Raw genomic sequence first — 21,700 nt, forward strand, 5'->3', positions numbered from 1 at the left:
TTTGCACTGGCATTACATATCATCATTGGAGGCACTTCAGCTTTGGGGTGGTGTAAGGACTATTTTTTGTAGATTATCCAATAGATCTCAGGCTATATACCGCAACACAGTGCAAGAGCCCACAATGTGAAAGCAATCACTTTTAATGTTGTATGTTCCTTAATTTCCCTCTGGAATTAAGTTACTCTGTAGTATTCTACTCTATGATGAATTGTTTACTATTGCTTGAGGTCCAGGCCACAGCCATCAGAACTCACTTTAAACTGTTGCCATGTTACTGTGCACTCATTCAGGTGCCCTAGACAAAGACTAGAGTATTCAGGATATGGGTGGCGTAGTGAAAGTTCCTTGTTTTTTTTTTTTTGAGTTGCATCACCTTAGCAAATCTGTGGTGGCGTTCAGTGGAACTTTGGCCTAGTCGAATGCCTCATCATTTACATACTAGGTGTGTGATCATCAGTAGCGCTACAGATACATTTAAATGTAAGGCAAATTTCACTCTCATCAGCAGATGCTATCTTTGCTCATACTAGGAAAAATTACCTGCACGATTATAATATCAGTGAAGTCAGGTGAGCACATGCACTATCAGATTACATTACATTACATTGTATTTGGCAGACGCTGTATAATCAAAGCGACTTACAAACAAGGACATCATCATAGCCAACATCGCAGATTGTGCACAATTACAATAAAGTTTGTTATTGTTGTTGTTGACACTCTAATCAACAGACTTAAGTGAAGGATTTTTTTCAATGAAATCACCACATCCAGACAGAGCAGACAGTGCATACAGCGGTATTCAGTTTCTGCATTTACCCCGTCACGTGTGAAAAGGTGGGCAGTCTGACAGGTGGGTAGTGGAACAGTGTGTGAATGTGTGTGTGTGTGTGTGTGTATGTGTGTGTGTGTGTGTGTGTGTGTGTGTGTGTGTGTGTGTGTGTGTGTGTGTGTGTGTGTGTGTGTGTGTGTGTGTGTGTGTGTGTGTGTGTGTGTGGACAAGCAATTGCAATACATGCAACCCACGCAGAGAAGGCAGCCGAGGGGCCGGGGGGACAAAGGTGACAGCTGTCCCGGGCCCATGGACAGAATAGGCCCAGAATTGGGTGGGGGGGGGGCACTTTCAGATGACTTTGTCCTGGGCCCAGCCAAAGCTGTCAGCGGTCCTGAATTCAGATACCGACATGCAGAAATGCAGTGTTTAAACTCATGCCCCAGAGCAGTGGTGTAGTCTACGTAGAACGGAGTAAACCCACTTCTAAATTTCATTGATTTCAGTATACCCACTTTAAATTGATTGATCTATTGTTTTGAATAGCACAAATATATACAGTATACCCACCATAAAAAAAGTAGACTACACCACTGCCCCAGAGCAAGCTGGAGGCAACGATACACAGCTAGACATGATGTCACACCGCCCATCAACCGCCGTAGTAGAACAGTCTACCACTCTGACGCTGTGACATGTGGAGGGGAAGCAAAGAACGCCACCTCAAATGGAACATCAATCACCAATTGTGTCAACTACGCACTCACATTGCACATTCAAAAGTAGGAAGTTGGAGACAAAAAAGCAGAAGTGAGGATGCCTCCATGCTATGTCACACCCCCGCCCCCGCCCCCGCCTCCACCCCCGCCCAGCATACACCCACTCATATTGGCTGGCTGTCAGACGTGACAGCAGGAGAGGCAGAAGGAGGAGTGGCGGTTCCAAGACAGCATGCAGTGAGTGACACGCGGAATGACAGGACGCAACACACACCCCAATGTTGTCATGCCATATAAGAGCATTTTCATAGACCACTAGAATCAGCACAGTAGGAACCATCTGATTTAGCAGCAAAGCATTAAGTAAGCATAACCTAACAGTTAACTCCATTAAACAAATTATAGAGTAAACACTTGAACACTTGAACACTTCAAAGAGGTGTCGCGTCGCTCAAGGAATTGGTCACAAAATTAAATGTAAAGAAGCTGCACCTAAACAAATGAAAAGATTAAGTTGATCTTCTCTAAAGTGGAGAGGCATAGGCTACAACCTCAGCCTTTAAACAGTTAAACGTAAAAAAGTAATTTTCCCTGCTGCCTTAAGTTTGTCGGTTAATTCAACTTGAGAAATCCTCGAGTTGGGTTAACTGACATACTTAAGGTAGCAGGGCAACTTACTTTTTGTGTCTTGCGATGTTTTCCAGTATTCAGTAGGCACAAGACAGAGCCTTTCATGATACCATATCCAAAATCTACAGCTGGATTCTTAAAAAAGTTGGGACACTCTGTATTTTTTTGTTAAAAACAAAATGCTGTCATTTTTCAAAACATTCAATCCAGTAACAAGATGGAGCATTGTGCAAAGACAACATATCAGTTGTTTAAACTGAGCAACATTATTGTAATGGGAACATGTGTGCTCATTTAAAACACATGCAACAAATCTAAAAAAAAAAAAAAAAAGGTGTTGTCCCAACTTGTTTGAAATCCGGCAAAAACTGAAATGAAATGATCTTGTCCTGTCTTTGATGACACATGGCTCAATGTCTCTGTTTGCAACCCAGAAGTAGAAAAATGAAACCTACTAATTGGCACCCACAGGTGTTTCCTGCAGGGCCATATATAAATGATGTGATGACAAAAGCTAATATCACTTGGAACGCTAACCGACCCTTGGACACTCTCTAAAGCATAAGTAGCCTACAACATCGGCTCATGTGTTCACAGTGGCCCGAACGATCCTCTGGCACCAGCAGGGGTTCATAGTTTCCACACTGCTAGCAGCTAATGAGAGCCACCACTTACAGTTATACACCAGCCCTCACCCACAACAACCACAACCACCTCCCCCGATACCCACATCCACACCCACACACGGTCTGTCATGGTCAGCCCTGCTCTCCCTCTCAGGCTGCGGTGACAACATAGCCAGCCCTTCTGAGTGGTGGGCCCAAGGCAGACCTTACAAAAATTGACTGACTGTTTGGGGCAATATACAATCTAGATTTTTTTTTCCCCTGTCCAAATTGTTGTCCATATTGTGTAATCTTTCAGATATGCTGAAACTATAACTATTGCATTAACCCCTTAAGACGCGGCTTTATACATTTGTTGTTACCAGTATGGTAATGACCAAGTCGTGGTGTTGTGTCATAGTACTGTAGTGCTATGGTAGGTGCATTTCAATGACTATTACCGCGTGCCACTGGAGGTACGGCGCGCATTAAGGGGCTACTACAGAGTTACTGCAGTTTTGAAACAGCAGCACAATGCCGTATGGAGAGGCACAGAGTTGCTATTTTGGGACACAGTAGCTCCACCTTCCAGGGCTCTGTGCAGAGTGCCATTCAATCTGCAGCAGCAATGTGGAGAACACCAGTGGCCTTCAGCTGTTCCTTTTTCCGAATGACTTTTTGACTCGCAGGGTCTCTGATTATGGTTGGGTTTCTCTGGCCGGGTGCCCATGGCTTTTGGGCACAGCTTTGCATTCCAGCTAATAGCAGGGAGGGAATCCCTCACAGCGGGGGTTCTCGTTTGATTTCCGGCCCATGGACCACCATTCAGAGTGAGCAGTACTACGCGGCCCACATGTTTAAAGTGAAAGTGAAGTGAAAGCCCATTGGGAAACTCCAACTCCTATTGTCATTGTGACACAGCACTCCACAGCACACCGCACACCGCACACAACACAATTGCATTTATGCCTCACCCGTGCAAGGGGCAGCCCTCAATGGCGCCCCTAGGCAGCAGTGCGGCGGGACGGTACCATGCTCAGGTTACCTCAGTCATGGAGGAGGATGGGGGAGAGCACTGGTTGATTACTCTCCCCACCAACCTGGCGGGTCAGGAGTCGAACCAGCAACCTTTGGGCTACAAATCTGACGCCCTAACCGCTTACCCATGTTTGCGTATGTTCGTATATTTGCCGCGGTTAAACTGCATCGCAAGCAGTGGTGGACAAAGTAAAAGTAAAAGTTAAAAAAAGAAACACAGTTTCTTTCCAGCACAGGTAACTTATCTGAGTAAAAAGTAGACCAATGTACTTGTTTTACGATAAGCTGATTCTGCACAGGTTGGGTTGACTTTGTGGTGGGTCCTTGTTAGGTTTTTATTGTTTTTCCGTAATAACAAAGTCTTTCTCAATAGGTAGATAAAAAGGAGTAAACGGTGTAACAGCTATGTAATATCATGTGCTACTGTGGTAATTACACCACGAAAGTACTTTCACTTTTACTTTGTCCACCACTGATCGCAAGTGTACTGTTCCAGTCTTCCAAAGACAGCATACTACAGGGGTTAGACAATGAAACTGAAACTGGTGCACATTTAATTCTGCCGTGATTTGGGCAGCTGTGGTTTTATGTTTGTTTTATACAGTCCAGGTTAGCACCCAAACATCCCTTTCAGACAGCTTCCTCTTGCATCCACAGTTAATCCTGTTGGTTCGTCCTTCTTGGTGGTATGCTGACATTACCCTGGATACCATGGCTCTTGATACATCGCAAAGACTTGCACTGACAATTTGTCCTCTTTTGAACTCTAATATGTCACCCATAAGGTTGTGTGCATTGCAATATTTTGAGCAAAACTGTGCTCTTACCCTGCTAATTGGAGCTTCACACTCTGCTCTTCCTTGTGCAATGTGCAATTAACCCCTTAGCACAGCACCTATGTTTTAACCTTACTGTCACCAAAATTGTAATGTCTATGTCTTAATCTGTTACTTAAGGCTCTCGGCACCGTCATAGCAATGTTGTTATGATGTAGTTGAGTATTTTCAGCAAATAGTGAATAGGCCCGCCGGTGACCCCATCTGCAGTAAGAGGCTACTGGAGATTGGCTACCAGGCTGGTCGACTTATGCCATGAAACTTTCCAGACTAAAATGACAGATGTTTGAGTTTCATTATCCAACGCCTGTATATCTGACATGTGGGAAAATGGATTAAAGGCCCTTCTGCTTGCCGGTGTTTTCATCAAAGACATTTGCATACTATGGCTGGTGAAACTGCTGTTGGTCTACTAATATCACCGAACCAAGAAGGCTTTGGCCCAGGAACGAGTGAGAAATGTATTTCCCAAAATACTGTGGTGCTTTGTACTGCAGAGTCTTCTTAAAGGGACACTGTTTGAGATTTTTTGTTGTTTATTTCCAGAATTCATGCTGCCCATTCACTAATGTTACCTTTTTCATGAATACGTACCACCAGCATCAAATTCTAAGTATTCATTATGACTGGAAAAATTACACTTTTCATACATGAAAAGGGGGATCTTCTCCATGGTCCGCCATTTTGAATTTCCAAAAATAGCCATTTTTAGCTGCAAAAATGACTGTACTTGGACCATACTAGAAAATATTTGTTTATTACTTAGTAAACTTTAATGTAAAGATCAAATTTGGCAATAGGCAGCCCAGTTTCAATGAGCAGCATAGTTGCAGTACCTTTTTTGACCATTTCCTGCACAGTGCCCCTTAAACTCTTCAGAATGTGTGAAAACCACTGTGAACAATACTAAATGTGAAAAACTGAATGTGAACAAAATATGAGACATTTGGGTAGACTATAGACACCTCCAGTTTACATGTTCCTTCAGCCAAATCATTGCATACCACCCAACACAAACACATGATAAGTTTGATTGCAGCCACACCCTAGCTTCTAAAAAAACAATGCGGTGTGTTGCAGGGGGAGCTTGAGAGCTGGTGTGCGCGGAGGGGGCAGGTCTTGGTGACGTGGCAGCGGCTCTCCTCCTCGGCTGACGACGTGACGCTGGATTCCAGTAAGATGCTCCCTCTCTGGCAGCGCCCCTATCTGCCTGCCTCTTCCGTGCAGGGGAGGGGAGTGTCAACGGCACGGGCAGTGACGTGGAGGACAGATATCCATCAACCTGGACTGACAGCAGCGTTATGCCGTTTCACAGTACCCAGGTGTCATATTATCCAGATGTCTGGTGTATCGTTGGGAGGATGAGTGGCAGTGACTAGTCTAGTGTATCGTTGTGTGAGGTTGAGTTGAGAGCTTGCAGTGAGAATGACAGATTCCCATCAATCTAGATTGGCTCTGCCCTCTGAGTCTTGCACGTCTCGTCCTATCTAGGCATCCGGTATATCCTCAAACAGAGAGTTGAGAGTGACACTGTTGAGTTTTGACACTGGTTTAAAATCACACCTCTGTATGGTATGAGCATGTGAGCATATTTCTTCTGTGTTATGACAGCACATTAGTCTTCACTCTGTGCTAGAGGAATTTCCTGCAGCCACTTACTGTAACACACTTCATAACAGACATTAGTGAGGTGCAGGATTGGGCTTGAGTTGGGGGTTGGATGCCACTGCTTGTACAGTATGTATGGCTAGACATGGTTAACACAAACATGGTACCAACACACTTACTGTAAAACATAACGAGCATCTCTCATTACACTCGGACCGACACATATATACTGCTATATGGGCACTGACAGATGAGCCACTTGAATAGCTTGCAAAAGGAGCTTTAGACACTGACCCAAATGTTTTCTTTCAAAGAAGTAATAGTGGGTGAGACTGCATGCAGAGTGAGATCATGCAGAGTGTTACAGGCTTGACTGGTGTTGGCGCAGGTGTTAATAACAAAATATGAATAGATAAATCTATACATGAATTAAATAAAATAATATATAATTTATATATTAAATGTCTGTATGAGCACTGTCTATGTCCATACTGTCTTATGTCCATGTATGAGTACTGTCTATGTCTATACTGTCTATGTCCTTACCTAGATTAGTCTATGTCTGCATGGGAAAGCAAGAAACGTAATTTCAAATTCTTTGTATGACCAGTGCATGTAAAGAAATTGACAATAAAACCAACTTGACTTGACTTGATATGCCTTACTTTTCGCCCATTCATTTAACCAGAGGTGGAAAGAGTACAGAAAATGTGTACTCAAGTAAAAGTATCTTTACTTTGCCTAAATTCTACTCAAGTACAAGTAAAAGTACCTATCTAAAAATCTACTCAAGTAAAAGTAAAAAGTACTTCACTTAAAATGTAATTTGAGTACAAAGTACTTACTTACTTTTAATTAGCTTTCCTCTTCAGAATGTCATGTTTATTTTTCTTGAATATCGTCCTCCATAACCTCTATCTCTTGCTTGGCACCAGCCATCATCCAATACATTGATACAAGATAGTGAAATAGTGGAAATGCTGTGTGCCATCCTGCACAATCTTTCATTTCTGGCGGATTGTGGCATTATTGTGCATGGCATTTTGTCTCTCAGTCAATTTTTTTTACTCAGTACTCAGGCCAGGTTCCAGTGTAATTGAGTAAAGTACTTGGGTCAAAATGTACTCAAGTACAAGTAAAAGTATTAATTTAAAAATGTACTTAAAAAGTACAAAGTATTCATAAAAGCTACTCAAGTACAATATTGAGTAAAAGTAATAAGTTACTTTTCCACCCCTGCATTTAACCAATCTGCATTTGGCAGGAACTACTGTATCTATGAGCTATGGTATGGTAGTGCAATGGATATATTGTAACAGTAGAGTAATATACCGTACAGGTATACAGTATATCACGAAAGTGAATACACCCCTCACAGTTTTGCAGATTTTTGAGTGTATCTTTTCATAGGAAAGCATTACAGAAATGTAACTTTGACACAATGATTAGTGACCTTTTAACAACATATTTAACCGCTTAAATTTCTTGTTCACTCAGAAAAAAACTAAATACAGCCATTAATGTTTGAACATGTACTCACAAAAGTGAGTACACCCCAGATTAAAATCCGGTAGAGAAGGGGCTATGTTGGCTCGAAGCGTTTCGAAATGAAACGAAATGAAAAGGGATGACAAGGGAGGTCATCAGTGTGCGTTTCAACCTTTCTTTGCATTGAACTTTTAAATTTTGAGTCTGCATCTGGCTTAAATAGATTGGTGTGAGATTTGAATGCAATCCTATGGAGAATATCATGATCTGCTTCAGTAGTCACAGTGCATGTTGACATGCATGTTTCTTTTAGGTGTATTTCAGATGGCCAATGTTGACAGCATTCATGCATCCCCAAACCATGTCAGTCCCACTACCATGCTTGGCTTATGAGAGGATACATCTTTTTTGTAAAACTCACTTGTTTACCACCACACATGCTTGACACCGTCTAAAGCAAATTTGTTTATCTTGGTCTCTTCAGATCACACAACATGGTTCCAGTGATCCATATCCTTGGTCTGTTCATCTCTCTTGAGACCAAGATAAACAAATTTGCTTTAGATGGTGTCAAGCATGTGTGGTGGTAAACAAGTGAGTTTTACAAAAAAGGTGTATCCTCTCATAAGCCAAGCATGTTAGTGGGACTGACATGGTTTGGGGATGCATGAATGCTGTCAACATTGGCAATCTGAAATACACCTAAAAGAAACATACATGTCAACATGCACTGTGACTACTGAAGCAGATCATGATATTCTCCATAGGATTGCATTCAAATCTCACACCAATCTATTTAAGACAGATGCGGACTCAAAATGTAAAAGTTCAATGCAAAGAAAGGTTGAAACGCACACTGATGACCTCCCTTGTCATCCCTTTTCATTTAGTTTCATTTCGAGACGATTCGAGCCAACATAACCCCTTCTCTACCGGATTTCAATCTGGGGTGTACTCACTTTTGTGAGTACATGTTCAAACATTAATGGCTGTATTTTGTTTTTTTCTGAGTGAACAAGAAATTTAAGCGGTTAAATATGTTGTTAAAAGGTCACTAATCATTGTGTCAAAGTTACATTTCTGTAATGCTTTCCTATGAAAAGATATACTCAAAAATCTGCAAAACTGTGAGGGGTGTATTCACTTTCGTGATATACTGTAAATTGGCCAGGTTTTTCTGACACATTGACATTTTGTATTATTATTTACTTTGCATGGAAGCAGTCATTTTCTGCACAATAGAGGGGTGAAATATTTGATTGGCATCCTAAAATGGGATCCATTGTGGCTCACACTACCTCACACTACACAAAAATGGTGCAAGTGAGCCATCTTGCTCAGCTCTAAGAACTTTGAACTTGGGGTGCATTCCAATATGCACACTCCCATCCTCCACTTGTGCTTGTGGCCTCACCCTGCCTCCTGGCCCCTCCTCCGTGGAGAAAACAATAAAGTTTCCCAGCTGTCAGCCTAGCCACAACAACTTTTGGGGGACTGTTTTTCATACACCATCCCAATTGCAAATAAGAAAATGTCCGCAGATTGGAATCTACTCTTGGTGTTGGACTTCTCCAGCAGGTTGCCCATGGCCTTTTGGGTACAGCTTTGACAGCAGTAGAGGAAACATGCACTAGGACTTCCCTGGGACACCACTCCATTTCAACTGGTGTCAACTCGACAGTCAATATACCACACTGTCTTACAAAAAGTATCACAATTGTGTAATAAAGAAAAATGAGGTTCCGAAACCCTCTGCTTGCAGGTGACTTGAATCAAGACATTGCATCCATTCCAGGTCTCAACAGACAATATTGCATCCTAAATTCTAAATGAATAATTTTTAAAAAACTACAGCAAGGATATGGTGTGTTGCAGGCGGACGTCTTGAGAGCTGGTGTGTCTGAGGGGCAGGTAGGCCTGGTGACGTGACAGTGACTCTCCTTCTTCAGTGCTCTAAGTTCCAGTAAGATGCCTTCTCACCTCACTCCACCTCTTCCCTGCACTGGAGGGGAAGGTCAACTGCATGACAGTGACACTGGGACAGATTGCCATCAATCTGGATTGTCTACGCCTTGTCACAGTCTCACACCACGTCTCATAGTCTTATCCAAGCAGCTATTGTAGGCCTATCCTATCGCTGAACAACTGAAGAGTGGAGACACTGGTCTCGCACTGCCTTAGTATCGCACCTCTGTATGGTATGAGCATGTGAGCATACTTCTTCTGTGTTATGACAGCACACTCATTAGTCTTCCCTCTGTGCTAAAGGAATTTCCTGCAGCCACTTAACACACATCATACCATGTAGTGAGGTGCAGAGGCGTGGTGGGTGCTAGTGCATCAAACAGCTCTTGAATATGTAAACTTTGCAAAATCACACTCTGTGCTGGCAGAATTGTCCCTTTGCACTACCTTAACTTCCTTGCAAATGTCTAGCAAATTAGATCTATTTTGAAGGGTGGCACATTAGGCTTGAAATGTTGAATTGTAATGAATGGGCATTTTTTGGCTGAATCAATGCAAAGTGTGTTTTGTGGCTGTTTTAATCAAAATTAGTATGTACAGTCATTTGGAAAAAAGCTTCAGGTGCCACTTCGAGAGGACATTAAACACCCAAAAACATGGCTAAAGGAGGGTGTTCGAATATGGCTAAAGAATTAGCACATGGGGGCTACAAAGTTGCTAAATGAAGGCTCAAAAAACGAATCTCTTTTCTTGTTTTGATCAATATGTTGTAGTCTAAAACCCACTTTTCATCAATTTCACTAAAAATGCCCACCATTGAAATTTTCCAGCCTAATGTGCTACCCTTTATTGATCAAATTTTCCAAAATTTTACAAAGAAGTTGTGATAGCAGAAAGGGGCAACAGCAGAGCAGGATTTTCAGAAGTTGGGGTGTTTGATGCACCCTAGTGTCGGGGCAAGTGTAAGTGGACATGCTTAGTAGGGAAGCCATGGCTCAATGGTCCCACTGTGACATGAACCTTCAGTCATGGCACCCAACCTCAGAATGTCCAATATCAAACTAACTTTACCGCACTACCCCAGATTAGGGAGTCTATTCAGGGAAGTCGACAGAGGTGGACAAAGTTGGGCCCAGATTCAAGTCCTCATAACTTCAGTAGGGGGCATTTATTAGGACAGTCATGGGTAAGCGGTTAGGGCCTCAGACTTGTAGCCCAAAGGTTGCCGGTTTGACTCCCGACCCGCCAGGTTTCCTATGTAAATGACAGGTTTTCCCACTGATTGTGTTACTGTATTATTGATAGCCGTTTTCCACATAAAATCTGCAAAATAGATGGTGTATTCTAGGATTCAGTTTTCAATTTCATGCATCAGGCTACTTTTAAAAATACAGTTAAATGAGGGCAGTCATGGGTAAGCAGTTAGGGAGTCAGACTTGTAGCCCAACGGTTGCCGATTCGTCAAGATATGCACATCGGCAACAGCACTACCAAAGTAGCACTGTGGAGGAGAAGATGGTTGTTAGTGGCTGTTACAAGACCTAGGCTATAGCATGTGAAGTTGACAGTCTATTTACTCCTTATGGAATTACAACCTTGTACCCAGTAAATTCCAGAGAATGTATGTGATGAGCCAAGTATATATTTAATTCCACCCCATCACCAACCCCATCCCAACAACACACACACACGCACGCATGCACACACACACACGCGCGCACGCATGCACGCGCACGAGCGCGTGCACACACACAAACAAACACACACACACACACACACACACACACACACACACACACACACACACACACACACACACACACACACACACACACACGTCATGTTTCCCAAAAATTGGAGGAACATGTCCCTCTGATATCTGCACCCTGCCCTGCCCATGTGCCCAAATTAGGCTTTAGTCCACCTAAGTGTGACACAGTAGCCTACCTCATATTTCAGTGTTTCATTTGGTAAAATGTGATATGGTATTACACGTAGTCTTATGAACGGCTCAGAATGTATAAACCATAAAGTAAAAAAACAAGCAAAAAACAGTGTAGAATTTAGGGGGTCTTCCTCCTGCATGAGTAGCTGACAAACAACTGTTTGACCATACTGTTGAGAAGTTTTAGAATGAACTTCTCTTTGCCTGTGCTTCAATTAATTGGGCCTAGGAATGTGATGTTTTCTCTTACTGCCTGCTTCTAATAGCCTATCTTGAGAGCTGGACACTCTGCTGTTGAAGGCCATTAGATCAAAATCCATCAGACGGAATATTATACCGCCACGAGTCACGACAGTGCATTGCACAACAGCAACTAATCATCCACTTCACAGTAACAAATTGAAGTTACCTTGCCTGTGTACAAGTGCTGGTGGTCGAGGAGCACTTGGGATGTCTGTCTTATAGTGCTCTGCAATGGTGGCCTGGCAATATTACACCAAAGATTTTGATTACACTACCCGCGGCAGTTAGGACTTGGCCTGCAGCTGACCTCGATGTGGCCGAATGCTTCTAATTGCTCGCTTGACTATTCGATCATGCTGTGCCTATTCGTATCGTGTTCGCACATGTTTCAGTTGCCGACAGCTAAAAGCTGCAAGCAACTTGGATGGCATCAATACTTTCGTGCAAGTGGAACCACAGACAAATGACTAGGCTACTTCACCCTCGATATAGTAGCCTCACATTAATTCAGGTATTGTGTTGAAAGTTTAATCTGGAGATCACGTCAAAACCTTTTTAAAAATTACTTGTGTGTTGCGCTCAGTTTCGCTGTCTGGTCCGCGTGCCAGGTGCGCTCAACTATCCGTGGCACATTCTTGTGCTTTAATCATGATACGCAGCGCCCCCGTGAGGGCAGCACACGGTCTGTCACTATGCAGACATGAAAGGGAAAATATACTTCAAGAAATTGCACTGCAACAGCTAAAATTAAATATATATATATATATGAAGAAAAATACTTTCAAATCAATATTTCGATGCATCCTACTGGTAGCTCCATATATTAATTTATAATTTACTACTAATTAGGTAGTGTCATATTTCTTTTCCTTTTCTTTCTTTCTTTCTTTTTTTTTTAAAGTTGCATTGACCAATAATGTAGAAATGAATTTGAGTGTTTTCATCCATACTTTTCCTGATGCTTTGTAATTTTAATAAAAATCTCAAGACAACTCATACACTGAAATAATGCAACCCAAGCCACCATTCGAATTTATGATTTCCAACTGAGCTATAATAGCCCACCCTCCTGCTGTGCCTATTCAAACACAGGAGATACATAAATGGAAACATTGTATTGAGACGTCGCAGCCACACCTAGTTCTTCCCTGCACAAGTGAAGTTTACGGAACAAAACAGCTGATTGCCTTGTTTAAGCGCTCCCTATAGGGGTGGGCTCATGTCCAAGTAGCTGGACCCTCCTGTTTTAATGGGAGGCACACATGACCACCCTGACCTATTGGCCCTCCGCGTTGTGGCGCTGCACTGTGCCGTATGATTTCACAGGCAGCTGGTGCTTCACATGGTTGGGAGTGCGGACAGGCCATCAAAGCCTTGTATACAGTGAGCATGTCCAGGCTCCACTGAGTGAGCGAGTGAGTGAGTGAGCGAGTGCATGCGGTACATGTGAGCCAACATCTTGGGTTACACAACCGGGGGCATTTCCCACTCCCGACTGCCACTATAGATGTGCCAGCTCTGGGCAGCTCTGGGCAGCTCTGGCGGGGCACAGGGGGTGGGGTGGATGAATGAGTGAGGGGTTCGGAAAGGGGTGGGTTGGGGTGGGTAGTGCTGAACAGGGTGTTGGTTCCATACCACATGATCCTATAAAAGCAGCCCAGGGACCGCTGGAAACGTTAGACCCCGGCCAAGTGGCGCTGAGCTCCCAGCCTCAAAGCCACTCCACTGGCACGGCCAGCCAGATGAGATCTGGAGAGCGAGAGAGAGGGGTGGAGGGGCATCTAAAAAGGAGTCTGGTTTCCTTCCAGGACAATTGTCATTATTCAGACTGACTCAGAAGTAAATAATATATTTATAAAAGAGCCAAGAGGCAGAGCCAGATTGGGTTGCTGCCTTCATGGCTATATTTAGACACAAGGAATAAAAAAATAAGGTGAGCTTCAGAGAGGAGGGCTGCATGTGGTAGAACACAGTACATTTCACAGTGTTACTTTGACACCGAGAAAATAGGACAAACTTAAAGAGCCTTGAATTGGGCTCTCGATCTGTTGAATTAACATGTGTATATGAATAACTATACACAGGTTTTACATGTGTGATTTCTAGACAAATATCTTAATACTTTTTCCGAGTACTGAAAGTAATACTTTCTAAGTTATACTTTCAAGTCGGAAAGTAATAATGTACAGCAGCTTCCAGTAACCACTTTCTGTTTGGAAATCATCATATCATGAACACTGGTATTGTAGAACAGGGACACAGAACTATTATTTACATGCAGCTCAAAATAATATCTGAAACAATGTGTGTAACGAACACTAACAAAGCAGATACACATGTAATTATCAAAACCAGTTCCACATTAGTTTATAATGAATGCTGAGCACAATTCCAAACTGGCGATCAGTAGGACAGGCTATTACACAGGTTAAAGCAGAATAAAAATGTCGTCACTTAAATAATAACAAAAACAAGCAAACCTAGACTTCTCGTTTTACGTTAATAACTGTGTTAATAAATAATTTAAAATGAGGATGAATAAATGAGTAGTAATAAATGAGGAGTAGTAAACCTACAGTGGTGAAATGAACATCTGGCTTGCGATACCACAGGTTAGCATGATAATGGCGTACACTGCACATCCATCAAAGGGGGCATGTCCACTATTGAGCATATTTCGCCCCTTTTCTGAGATGTCTGCAATGCAATAGAGTGGTCATCATCGTGTTTTTTTGCTGCTTGCATGCTGTTATTATTTGGCTAATTTTGGATTTTGTAAAACGAAAGAAAATAATACGATTTACAAAATGCTACATAAAACACAACAGAAGCCAGATTTCAGTATGAAATGTGTTATAGAATCCAAGTGAAAACCAGTTACCACTTGTTGAGTTGCCCATTTTCTGAAAACAAATGATCAGGGTGGTTTCAATGACAGAAGCGGACATGCCCATAGACAACCATACTAAAGCAGGATCACAGTAGACGAAATCCAAATTAGCCAAAAATGGAGACAACAACAAACATTAAAGGTGGGGTTGCAGGTATGACATCATGTTGGGGGAACTCTCCCAGGATTCTAAGGTTCTACATAGACTCCTATGAGCCTGCGGAACCCCCAACATGATGTCATAATAGTACATATTCTTAAAATGGTTAACCTGCAACCCCACCTCAATTAAGATCACTTCCTATATTGCATCGCAGACAACTCTGAAAAGGTGCTAAAATGCTTAACAGTAGCCATATCCTAGTGGCTTCATATGTTTAAAAGTGACTCCTAGTCGTACCACATATGCAGTCTGTACCCTTTCCCTTCAAGCATATAAATAACACGTGTCACCACCACGTACGTATGCCACAATACGTCAAAAGCAATCCACATGAGGGAGTGAAACAGGACTGTTTTCATTTCATAACACAAAAGTGGTGATAATAATACACAATATCTCTTACTCCACTCCACTGACAATGGACAAAGGCAGGCCTGTAAGCAGACATAACACGTCTAAAAAAAACAATGGCTGTGTAGGCATTCAAACATGTGCATGTTTCAAGTCAGATCAGTTTCTCTGTGGTGAGCATACGGTATGACCCGAGCAAGGAAGAGGCGCTTCATGATGTGGCCCTTCCTCCTTGCCGACAGAAGTGAAAAAACTCACTAAGAACTTAAGACAGGCAGAAGGACAGGCAGAGAGATTTGTAAAGAGAGACATAGAGAGGGAGAAAGTTGTGGTTTGTTGCAGGGGAGTAAAGGGGATGCCAGGTGATGGGGCTGTCATGGAGAACTTGAGCTGTCTCCACCTCACTTCCAGAAGCCAGAGGATTTGGCCGGAGCAGCCATCAGCATGTTCGCCTGGTTCTTGTGCTTGATGTTAATCTGGGGAACATTAAAACATCATGTCATGGAATGTCCTGTGCACAGACGTATCACAGCCTATCCCCTCTCTGATCTATAAGTGGAATTTAAGTGGGTTTATTTCAATATATTACAGACACACACACACACACACACACACACACACACACACACACACACACACACACACACACACACACACACAGGGCTTGATGTCCCACTCAGAAAAATAAAGGACTTTTATTTTACTTCAGAGTGCCTCGCACCTCTGCCTCTACATGACTTCCCCACTCTACTCACTGTACATGGCGGCTGCATCCAGGGCTCTCCATCTATCTGCATGGGAAGAGCTTTCAGTGTCCTGCAGGAGAGAGGGGAAACCAGACACGCACACACATTACACAAGCAGGCAGAGAAACAGGCGCTTCTAAAGAAAACCTGAAGACCTGATTAAGCCCCTACGGTATCTCCACATTAGAGTCGAGAGGAGAGAGAGAGAGAGAGAGAGAGAGAGAGAGAGAGAGAGAGAGAGAGAGACCGACAGACACAGAAGCACAGAGAAAGAAAAAGAGAAAGAGAGTGAAAGAGAGACAGACAGACAGAGAGAGAGAGAGAGAGAGAGGGAGGTGAAATGCTTCGGTCAGGTGCGTATGTCAGTCTCAGGTGTGTCTGTGCTGGGCTGGGCGTACAGTGGCCTACCTGATAGTGATCTGGGCCGTCTGGGCCAGGCGGAGGCCCTTACTCTTCAGGCCCGAGTAGATCTGGCCCATCTCCAGAGCCCCTTCCAGACCCACCACCTCCAGCCGCTTATCACTCACGTCTGAGGAGACAACAAGAGACAGTGTAAGTCTCATAGTATAGTGTCTTTACTGACGTACCCAATCTGAGAATATAACAAGAGAGTAGTGTTTCATAGTGTCACATCTTTAGTAAACGAACAAATCTGAGGAAAAACAGAGCAGCTTCCAGTCTCTCCACCTCCAGCCATTTATCGCAACTCACGTAACGTCTGACAAGAACACAAGAGGATTCCTGTCTCGTAATATCTTTATTGAACTAGTACATCTGAGGAGAAAATAACAGTGTTGAGCAGAGCATTCCTGTCTTATCATGTATTTACTGAAGTACACAATCTGAGGAGAAAACCAGAGACAGTAGCCTAGTAAACCAGCGCCACCCGCTGGACGCCAACATTTTTCGGCTGCGAGTGGTCTAGCCTCGCTTCGTTGTAGTGGTCTGCCAGGCTTGCCAAGAATCTGGCAAAACAATCACAACACAGAGATTTGTTTTTAATCAAAGTGGGCGGGGTTTTGAGGGAGTGACGACGAAGCTCGCAATGTTAGGAAAGCACATCAACGAGAAAGTTAGCACTGATTGGTCAGAGCGCCGGCCTATAGGCACAGGCATGATTTGAAAGACAACGGGTTGTTCTCATCAACAATCTTCAGATGTACTATTAATCGGGGCCAGACTAAATTACACATCCAATCTCACATTTAGGCTGGTTTATCAGGCTACATAGACAGTTTTAGGTGGATTGTTACTATCTCATATTATACTATGTACTGAGCTACCTAATCAAAAAACAGACAGTGGTACCACTGCATTCCCATCTAGTATAATATACTGTATATAGTATCTTTACTGAAGTATCAAATCTGAGGAGAATACAGAGACAGTGTAAGAGGCACATTTCTGTGTATAGCATCTTTACTGAAATAGTACGAAAAGCAAGTATGATTGAAATCTGTGTCGGTCGGGTCCCAAAGTGTCTGATTTCACGTGAAATGACCCAAAAGTTATCGTCCACACACCACGCTCTTCCTTATTGTTGGTTCATCTCTGAAGTAATCAAGCAAGTAGAGATTAGATCTCACTCAGTTTCTTTTTATTTCCTTATTCTTTTCTTTTCATTCGTACCAGGGTCAGACGGACGTTTCGTCTACAAGAGCCTTCATCAGTGTTGCTAATTACTCATTAGAGATGGTGCGGCAAGCCCTCTTCCATATCGAGCAGTTACGCTGCTCGTTAAGTGGAGCGCTCACCACGCCATCTGCCGCAGTAAACTGCCGCCATCTGCCGGAGTAAATTGTTACACTGATAAAGCCCTAAACGTCTGTTCGACTCTGCAATGAATTAATAAAAATAAAGGAAAAAGAAGAAACTGAGTGAGATCAATTCTCTATTTGACTACTGACAAACCAAATCTGAGGTGAAAACAAGAGACAGTGTTAAGCAAAGCATTCACATCCTAGCATCTTTTATCTAATTTAACAAACTACATATTAACAAATATTACATTACATAAATATTTATTTCATATTAATGTGCTGGAAAAGTATTAATGTTCGTCTGGCTTCTGATTATAAAAGTGGAGAGTTCTATGAAAATGAGCTTGTTCACAGTAAAAACGAAGGCAGTGTTAATTCAACGCTAGAGTACTCTGGGTCCAAATACACTCTACAAGGTGTCAAATCAACTCTCTAAGAGTTTAGTGAAAAAAATTGTATTGCATTTTTACTGTGCTGCAGCTTGTGGCAACATCAATCAGCGCCTTAGAGAGAGAGACAGAGAGAGAGAGAGAGAGAGAGAGAGAGAGAGAGAGAGAGAGAGAGAGAGAGAGAGAGGAATGCTGTCCTTGTACAGCATGTATGTATATGTAATGTGAATGCTTTGCATACTATACCTTGTGAACTAGTCTTTAGGGTGTCGTAATCAGTGATGACATCCGGTAAACTTGCGTCTCTGTCAGCTTCATCCTTCCGCGACTCGCCCCCCCACAAGTTTGAACCGCCGTGCATGCTGGGAATGTTGAGGACGGCTATACCCTGCAGGTCCAGGCTGCTCAGATCCAGGGGGACCCCGCAGCACTGAAGGGGTGCACAGACAGACAAAGTAAACAGTTTCAAAAAATGGGGTGACGACACGGCCCCTGTTATAAATGAGCTGTTACCACAATGGCAAGTCCATGACCAAGTCGTAATCTACTACTGAAGGTCCTGTGTGCTGTCATAGTGGTATGGTCAGAGAGAGTAGAGAGAGAGAGGTTCCATTGGCCCATTGTTTCTGGGTTCTATTATTGGGGGGGAAATCCCCCTTTAGGCAGACCTAGGCAGACCTGAGGACTGTTCTATTCAATGCTAGGAGCATTATGACACGCCCCTTTAGGCAGACCGGAACCTGGTCATGTTAGGTGCCCATAGAAACCTATTATGTTGGCATATCTCTATATACTTAAAGAATCTCTGGTATGGTACTACGGTAGTCCATTTTTTTCAGTGACTATTACAGTGTTCCACTGGTGGAATGGCGTGCATTAAGGGTCTACCATTCCAGAGTAAACTCCAGATGAAGTATTTACAACACTGCGGAGAGTCAAATTCCTCTCAACAGTGGCGTCAAAAGTCAGTGTAAAATTTTTGCAGGCGGCCTGCGTAACTTCAACGCTACAGCAGGACGATTACCTGCCCACTTTGCTCCACGAGCCACCAGTGTTCAATATTTTTTCATATCCCTGTGCTGATATTTACAAAATATTGAGTAGAATTCACTTTGAATGGGGCCAGGACCAAACGTTATCTGAAATGGAGTTCATTTCAACCCTTAAAGAGTTAAAATAGCACTGGTATTTTTACTGTGTAGACATGAGCGTCTGTCTGCCCAGCAGATTGCATGCAATGACAAATGGCTCACATGCAATTCTGTGCAGCACAGAGATGAAATTTAAGCCCTTTACACATTCAATTATAATGGTGGTGACAGTCAATGTTGTCCTTGAGCTAGCTAGACACTGAAGCCCATACTGTTCTTGAAATGTCGGTTAACACTTTGCATGGCTTTTGGGGTGACGGTGGTGGCTCAGCACAATTGCTTAACTGGTCACTTAGTAATCAGTGTCCCTGACAGTGTTGCCAGATTTGTCTGATCAAATCCCGCCCAAAAGGTTCTCAAAAAATTCCGCCCAATTTCAACAAATTGCATTGATTTCTATAGGCATAAAACTGCAGAATTTGTTTCCCGTTTTTACCCACAGACGGCCATCCTAAGCAGCCCAATTGGGCGGGTAACCACCCAATCTGGCAACACTGGTCCCTGAGCGGGACACTCTGTACCCAAAACTGCTCCCTCCATCTACCCTGATGCGCTGATTGGCACCTTTCGTACCAGCGTCTCACCTTTTGTGCATGAGCAAGTGGGTGAAAGTGAGGCAATTAAGTAGTTAAGCCTCTTTAAGGTACCGTCTGTCCTCTGCCAAGCGTGAGACAGCGTTATGCAAATGGCAGTCCTTTTAGCATTTACATTACACTACACTGCATTTAGCAGATGCTGCAGCAGGATACAGTGGGCAGGTTATCTAACAGTAAATGCTGTGCACTGCCTTCCATTTAGTCAGACACAGTGCTAAGGGATCATGTACATGAGTGGGCTGGAGGGACACTTTGGGAATATAGTAATTAACATATAAATGACACCAGTCATTTACGCTTTTCATACAGAGGCAACTGGAAAATGTCATAACAGTTTCTAAATGTTCAAGGCTTACCTCAATAGAGATACATTCTGAAAGTTTCTTGCAGGAGGCAGAGATGGTTTCAGATGCAGAGAGTTCGAAATAGTACAGCTTGTTTTTCGTCCTTAAAGAGAAAAAAAGACAATAAACAATTCCTTTAAACATCCAGCTGTAGCAGTTATTGCTGCGGTGTGTAGTATCATTCAAATGGTTTATTCCAAAGTGTCCTTCACAACACTTTGGATGATTTGATTCATGCTACTTCTAATCAACTTGATGTGCCGTAGGTGTTTCAGTCTCACTTGAAAACTCCTACACTCAATCTTCAATCTTCAATCTAGAAAAGTGCAATCCTACCTGCTATTGAACTTCTGTGGGTTCTTCTCCCTCAGAGTGTGAAAGCGGTGTGCAATGGACGCATCCTAAAACAAAGGAATACTGCATTAGCCATCATGCATGCTACAGAACTTGTTTATAAAGAGTCAGCAGGCATGTGCATGGAACCTTTTTAGTCCACAGACCCACTTCCATGGCATGAACTCTTGGTTCAATTTAGGATGTCTCACTCTTTTTTTGTAGTTCAACTACTACACTCTCTTGTCTCTTCAGGGCCCCTTTGAGCTCAGACGCAAAGCAGGTGGAACTCGAATCCCCAGGTGCCAAATCTGATGCCTCTGCGGGCATCTTGAAAGTTGTACATCTTGAAAGTGTCGGCTTCTAAAAGTTAAAGCAGTTCATGTACCTTTTAATTACAGAGTAGCCTGGGCAATCCTGTGCTGCTTTCCCCAAAATTGCGCAGAGAAATTGCGCAGGTGGTCCCCAGACTACTGTGTATCATATCTCACTTGTGATATAGTCTGGTGATAACCAGGCAATTTATAGACTATTAGCACACATGATTTGGTCAAAATCATTCCTCCAGTTCAAAAGTTATCACATAAACAGAAAATTATGTGATGGGCGCACATCCTCACTTAGGGCCAGGCGACACCTTTGACTGTATGCATAATTAGTCTGAGTTAGAACGAAGTGAAAGCAAAACTAAGTCCCACTTGCATACTGTATCTACATTATAGTACTGTACAGTACAGTACAGTACAGTATAGTTATATTGCCAGTAAATACATTCTTCATTCATGCTCTTGTGGGCATTTAGATGAATGTCAGCAGTTTTTTAGGGAAATTAAACTCATGACTTCACCCTTTGTGATAATAACCCATTGAGGCTTGATGCTAATGGTACCATTTAAATCCAGTGTTGCGCGATTAGCTATGATAATAATGTCAATCTAGGTACTGAAAACACTGAGAAGAAAATGATACGCACATTCATGTGTAATACTAGGAAATATTGCAAATATGTGAAAATCAAAGAAGGGGTTGGACTGTTCCTTTAAACTGCAGAGCTATTAGGATGTGTGTGGGTTGCAGCAGTAGATTTCCAGACTGAGGGGGAGATGCAGAGGATGAAAGGAGCGG

The 21,700-nt window shown here is 42.8% G+C and overlaps 2 protein-coding genes across 3 annotated transcripts in view; both read right to left on the bottom strand.

The window, feature by feature from the left end:
• LOC134462123 (sodium- and chloride-dependent GABA transporter 2-like) overlaps positions 1 to 21,700 on the bottom strand; it is a 325,830-nt gene that overhangs the window by 203,685 nt on the left and 100,445 nt on the right. The window lies entirely within an intron of this gene.
• Positions 13,792 to 21,700, bottom strand: part of dgkaa (diacylglycerol kinase, alpha a) — a 29,242-nt gene continuing 21,333 nt past the window's right edge. For both annotated transcript variants that reach the window (XM_063214998.1, XM_063214997.1), the window contains exons 17-22: positions 20,579 to 20,643; positions 20,255 to 20,345; positions 18,398 to 18,581; positions 16,411 to 16,531; positions 16,012 to 16,072; positions 13,792 to 15,732 (exon numbers count right to left, since the gene is read on the bottom strand). In XM_063214998.1, the coding sequence (XP_063071068.1) occupies positions 15,658 to 15,732; positions 16,012 to 16,072; positions 16,411 to 16,531; positions 18,398 to 18,581; positions 20,255 to 20,345; positions 20,579 to 20,643 (597 nt within the window). In that variant the 3' untranslated portion in view covers positions 13,792 to 15,657. The remainder of the gene's footprint in view (positions 15,733 to 16,011; positions 16,073 to 16,410; positions 16,532 to 18,397; positions 18,582 to 20,254; positions 20,346 to 20,578; positions 20,644 to 21,700) is intronic.

The sequence above is a fragment of the Engraulis encrasicolus genome, chromosome 14 (genome assembly GCF_034702125.1).
Source record: "Engraulis encrasicolus isolate BLACKSEA-1 chromosome 14, IST_EnEncr_1.0, whole genome shotgun sequence".
NCBI lineage: Eukaryota > Metazoa > Chordata > Actinopteri > Clupeiformes > Engraulidae > Engraulis > Engraulis encrasicolus.